This window comes from Lactuca virosa, chromosome 3, assembly GCF_052849685.1.
Source record: "Lactuca virosa cultivar CGN04683 chromosome 3, Lactuca_virosa_CGN04683_v6, whole genome shotgun sequence".
Lineage (NCBI taxonomy): Eukaryota > Viridiplantae > Streptophyta > Magnoliopsida > Asterales > Asteraceae > Lactuca > Lactuca virosa.
The window spans coordinates 26,867,783-26,874,153 of record NC_136428.1 but is presented as its reverse complement, the minus strand read 5'-3'; the positions used below and the strand labels follow the sequence as shown (position 1 = coordinate 26,874,153).

The 6,371-nt window shown below is 36.2% G+C and overlaps 1 protein-coding gene across 1 annotated transcript; it reads right to left on the bottom strand.

The window, feature by feature from the left end:
* Positions 1-3,225: 3,225 nt before the first annotated feature.
* LOC145163373 (E3 ubiquitin-protein ligase RING1-like) lies at positions 3,226-4,140 on the bottom strand. Its single transcript, XM_079082216.1, has one exon. It carries the CDS (start codon positions 4,138-4,140, stop codon positions 3,226-3,228), a length of 915 nt encoding a protein of 304 aa, XP_078938342.1.
* Between the last annotated feature and the right edge of the window lie 2,231 nt (positions 4,141-6,371).

The window sequence follows — 6,371 nt, the reverse complement described above, 5'->3', positions numbered from 1 at the left end:
GGGGCCCAAGTTATTCCGGACTTCGGTCCGATGCCGGGCGGGGCCCAAGTTATTCCGGACTTCGGTCCGATGCCGGACGGGGCCCGATGCAGTGGGCGGGGCCCGATGAAGTGGGCAAGGCCCAGTATGTGTTATTGTATGGTATGTGGTAGTTTGGGGAGACTCACTTAGCTTCGTGCTTACAGTTTTCAGTTTTGGTTTCAGGTACTCAGTTTTCAAAAGAGGAGCTCGGGAAGATTGCAGTGCACACACCATTTGTTCAGCCTGGGATGTTTATACTCTGATATACATGATAGTTGTTATATTATTCTGAGATACATTGTTTTGATTTTTCTATGACGTATGATGACTATGGTTTTATTACTGATTTAAAACGAAATTTTCAGACTGTATTTTTGGGATGTTTCATCCACCCTCCATTTCCCTGATTAGGGAAGTAGGGATCGCCTGGCAAATGAAATCCTGCCATATCGTCTGTACGGGAATAAGGGTGAAAGAAGAGCGTAGAAAATTTTTGAAGCGACAAAATACTCCTATAGTATTTTTAATCGTTTAGGTTTGGTTCTTAAAACTTTTGGATAACGATTTGGGAAGTTTTAGACTTGTTGCAACACCACTACCACTCCCGAACACAGGTTGGTCATATCTCAAATAAATATAGTTGATCAGACTATATTTATCTCAGGTATGATTACATAACTGTCCAGGTTTGACTGTAGTGTTCAACCTTTAAGTCCTTTTGTTTTGTTCTTGTTATGATACGGTTCTAGTAAGTATGTATACTTTTAGTTAGAGTATTTTAGTCTCATTGTATTTATAGTTGTATATCTTGTATGGCTAGATATACTAGTTCAGTATAAACAATGCTCTGATACCAATCTGTCACACCCCCGAACCAGAACGGCGGAAACGTCCGGAGGCGGGTGACGTCATTGTGCAGTATCATAACAATTGAATATAAATGAAACATCGCAAATCCAAACATCGTACATGAAGATAACGAACTTACATTGTTTTACATCATGTATTTGTTCTCAAATTACACACAAAAGAGACAATAGTAAGTAAATTTCCAAATTACATCAAAATAACTCTGCATCCGCATTCCACTAACCTGCTTACTGATTTCCTGAAAATACAAGTCGTTTGAAAAGCGTCAACATAAAATATGTTGGTGAGTTCATAAGCATTTTGTATAAAAATTTGTGATAGTTAGAAAACTAGAAAATCCGATATTTTCTTGTCAAAATAGTTGTAAGTCTTGTTTCCAATCAAGTATAGTTGCATGTGTGTTTTAGTTTATCGTTTTCGAAATCGTATAAAATCGTTTTCTCCAGAAAATCCTATATTTTCTGATGTAAAAAATAGTGGTCGTAAACCCTAAGACTGGTGTGATAAAAGCTTCGTTTTATGTATCCAAACAATAGTTGTTTATAATCGAAAGGTGTAACTTGCGTAAATTTCTAAAATCATATTGTTATATTCTAAGTGAGTCATTATAACCATACTAATATGACGGAGTGCCTATCTAGACGTTCTTCAGGCGCCGGATTCGATTAAGACATTTGTCACCCTAGACTGAACGGTCTAGCTGTAGCGAACAACGAAGGTGCGGGGTGTCAACCCCGTATAGATCTATACACAAATTCCCGCTCTCCCTCCAGGAGACTCTGGTTATAACTCTTACAGGACTTTAAACGTACACTATATATATATATATATATATATATATATATATATATATATATATATATATATATATATATATATATATACAGTGAAGATGCGTCTGACTAGGATACTAACATATTTTGTGCAAATCATCGAAATCCATTATTTATTAAATAAATAACAATAGTTGTACTCGTTGACTAGATATAACGTTTTCGTTTGCTGAAAATAATCACTTCGAATCATATTAGTCATAAATGACCCGGTATTATCGATATTGGCAAAAATGGCCCTTCTTTTTATAATTTATCAAATAAGACCCATAGTTGTCAAAAGATGTCATAAGTGGTTCAAATCTATGTGAATTGTTGAAAATGGCCCATTTCTTCTAAAATGCTCATTTTAGACTTATATTTAAGAGAATGTTCAAAAAGGCCCTTGTTTATCCAAAATTCCATTTTTGGTCCTTTAGAAATTGATATGTTCAATAATTACTCAAACTTATCTCATGTTCCAAAATGATCCTTATATATATATATATATATATATATATATATATATATATATATATATATATATATATATATATATATATATATATATATATATATATATAGGCTTAGGTTATTTTGTTTAAAGTAATTATTGTGTTATTGTATTCATAAATGTAGGCCAATCAAATTTACTTATTTTAAGAAACTGATTAATATATATTATTGAAGTAAATATAATTGAAAAAATCATCATAATTAATTACAAGGGTAATTTAGTCAATGAATATAGATTTAATAAAGGAAAATTGCATTTTTTTAAGGGATCATAGATTCTATTAATTTTAAAAATCCGATTTTACGAATTATAATTCTTTTAATTCCGACATTCTGACAGAATATGTTTATGAGTATATTCAAAAATAAAAATATTCTTGAACCATAAATAATAAAAATATTCTTGAACCTATTTCTTTATCATGAATTTAAAAACTTCTTGTAGAATAACAAATTCTTGAACAATCAATTGAAGAATAAAAACAACAAATACATTATTTCTTATAGAATACGGGTAACAATTGTTAATAATTACATTTATTGTTAAAGAATAAAACTAAAAAAACAATCAAAACGGGAAAGAAAACATCGCAATCTAACAACGACTAATACATTCTAAAAGAATAATGTGGTCCGTTTCAATTTTGTGGTCCGTTCTTCAAGCATCAACTTCTGTGATTCCAACAGAATTGGAATTCGTCATTCCATTCCAACAGAATTGGAATTCTTGATTCCATTCCAATAGAATTGGAATCTCACCAACATCATCCATTGAATCATCTACATAAACATACTTGATACCTTTTCAGAATTCAACCTTGTCAAGATCCTGCACTGTCCACATAAATGAAGTGTTAAATCAAGAAAAAAAACATAAATTGAAATATGAATCAGTCCATAGAATGCAGCCAAAAAACTGTTCATTCTGATATGTATATTAGCCAAAAAATTGCTTTCCCTTCCCTTCCCTGTCAAACATGAAGAATATGATATACATCTTAAAATTTCAACACTTTAAAAGGTTAGGTATAAACCAATATGAATTAATTTCAAAACCACCGGACGCTGCAACACCTAATGAACCACCACCGTTAGAAGCTTGGCGAGACCTATTCTCATAATTTGGATCGTCCGTAGGTAACTCATACCGACAAACAGGACAGGAGTTATGCAGCTCCAACCAAGGCAAAATGCAATCCTGATGGTACATGTGCTTACATGGCAACTGTTTCGCTTCCTCATCAAGTTCAAAACTATCTTTACAAACTGCACAATCGGAGTAATCTGACTCCAACAACTTTTTCGTGATCTTCATATTAGGAAGGTTTTCGATGGCTGATTTTGATGCAGGGGGAGTGCCATATCGATTAGGATCGTTTTCGGCAAGCTGTTGAATCAATTGTTCTAACCCAGGAGCAATGAAGTAATCACCGAGATTCGATGGGAGACGAAACCCCGACGGATCTCCATCTGTGTTGTTTTCAATAACAAACTGGATGTTCGCCCCACCTGCTCGTAAGGTGTTGAGATAATTCTGTAGAAATGCAAAAGGATTAAACTCTCCAGCATTCTGGACACCACCAGGTCGAGACATCGGACCACCAAAGAGTGCCGATAGATCATTGGGATTCTGGAAATCGCCACTCCCAGCGCCGGCACGGAAAGTGGTGGAGAAAACGAGCGGGAAGCCAGATGAGAAAGAGGAGAAAGGCGAAGGATCTTCGAAGGCGAGAAAAGGATTTGGGGTTTCCGGCCTAGGGTTAGGGTTTTCGTATTCCTCTAGGAACCCACCGTTACAAATGGGACAAACGAGTTCGGAGGAGGTGGTAGGTGAAGGTCTGATGGATACACAGGCTGATCTTGCGATTTTGGGATGTGTCGATCGAATTTGATAAGTGAAGAATGAAAAAAAGATCGTCATTGTGGTTTTAAAAAGGGATGAAAAAATCTAGGTAGCTAAGTCAATGGTTACCATAATTATAGGCTATTATTTGTGGAAACTAATTATCAAATTACCTATTTACCCCTTATTTATTTATTTATTTAATTATTTTTATTTTAAATTTTGATTGGCCCACATTTATGCATACAATAACACAATACTTAGTTTAAACAAATGAACCTATCTCTCTCTCTCTCTCTCTCTCTCTATATATATATATATATATATATATATATATATATATATATATATATATAAGTCCGAAAGTGGTCACCCAAAATATCATTATTTCCATAATTTAACCACTTCCAAAATATTTTGTCCAACAATTTGTCTAAGCAAATTTTGAAGCAATCCTTATGGTTCTTTTCATAACAATTTGTGATTTATATTCCATAAACATACTAGTTTTTGTTTCTAACACATAGTTTGTGATATATGGTTCAAACTCTTGAGACTTGTTCAAAATCTCGATTTCTTGAATCATTCATGTGGAATTTCGTAATCTTAAGCACACAAATCATAACATGCATGCATAAACAAGCGAATATACTAAGATTTCACAAGACCCTTGACTTGTATCCTCCCCCAAAAACAATGAAAACTCAAAAGATAGGGGTATTAAGCTCACCTTGGGTAGGAGAATGTGTGGGTGAAGAGATGAGGTGAGAAATTAGGGCCTAGAACGTTTGAAGTGTTGGATGAACTTCTTGAGGGTTTTGCTACCATAAGGTTGTGAACACATAAATCCATGTGTGAGTAGAAGAATCATAATAGCTAAATGTATGAACCATTTACTAGGCATGAATTACTTACCAAAAACTAGGAGGAATTGTGAAATAATGGATCTTGGAGCTAATTCTTGTGTTCTTGGAAGAGTTCACAGAAGGTGGAATGAAGTTGTAGAATGAGGAAAGGGGGTTTATGCTCCTTCATATGGGATAAGGAATTGATTTGATACTTGCTTGGTTTACTGTTGGGTAATACATAGTTTACTGAGATTTGCATTGGAAATAACCAATTAACAGCTCACAATTGTCGTAAACACCCTTGAAATTAAAAGGGTTCACGGTCTAAATGGGTTTTCACAATGGTTTACGCTCAAAAAGGAATCCCCTAAGGGTTTTACGGCCAAAAAGGAGTCCACTAAGGGTGGTTTACGGTCTAAAGGTGCCTAGAATGGTGTTTATGGTTAAGGTTTCCTTCCTCAAATGGTGTTCATGGCCTAGGCTAGTGGCTTAGGGTGGTTCACGGCCAAAATGCTTCCTTGGAAGTTGTTCACGGCCAACATAATCACTAAAAGGGGTAGTTCACGGTCAAGGTGTTTCCTAGGGAAGTGTTTATGGTCTAGTGTATAGGAAACTCTTAATATGTTGGCTTTATTGTTTATGTGGTTCATATTTGACGTAAGTTCAACATTCCATTAAATTTCATAGCTCATGAGAGTTCTAGGGTAACATAATTCTCAAAAATTTACATTACCAACGCATAACAATAGCATAGCTACAATTATTACATATACGAGACTCTTTTGGCTTGGTTTCTAGACTTGAAAATTTCAAGTTGTGACATTTTTCCCGAGGAGTTACCGGGTGTGCCTCCCGAGAGGCAGGTGGAGTTCCGGATTGATTTCGTTCAGGGTGCAGCGCCTATTGCCAAGGCAACTTATCGCCTTGCGCCGCCCGAGATGCAGGAGTTATCCTCGCAGCTTCAGGAGTTGTTGGGTAAGGGTTTTATTAGGCCGAGTAGCTCACCGTGGGGAGCGCCGATCCTTTTTTTCAAGAAAAAGGATGGTTCACACCGGATGTGCATCCACTACCGGGAGTTGAACAAGTTAACGGTCAAGAACCGTTATCCACTACCGAGGATCGACGATTTATTCGATCAGTTGTAGGGGGCGTCTTGGTTTTCCAAGATTTACTTGAGATATGGATATCATCAGATGAGAGTTTACGAGGAGGATATCCAGAAGACGGCCTTTAGGACTCGTTATGGGCACTACGAGTTTGTGGTGATGCCTTTCGGGCTCACCAACACACCGGCAGCATTCATGGATCTCATGAACCGGGTGTGCAGGCCCATGTTGGACAGGTCGGTGATCGTGTTCATTGATGACATCTTGGTATACTCGAGGTCCAGAGAGTAGCACGAGGAGCATCTAAGGGAGATTCTTGGAGTGTTGAGGATGGAGAGGCTTTATGCCAAATTCT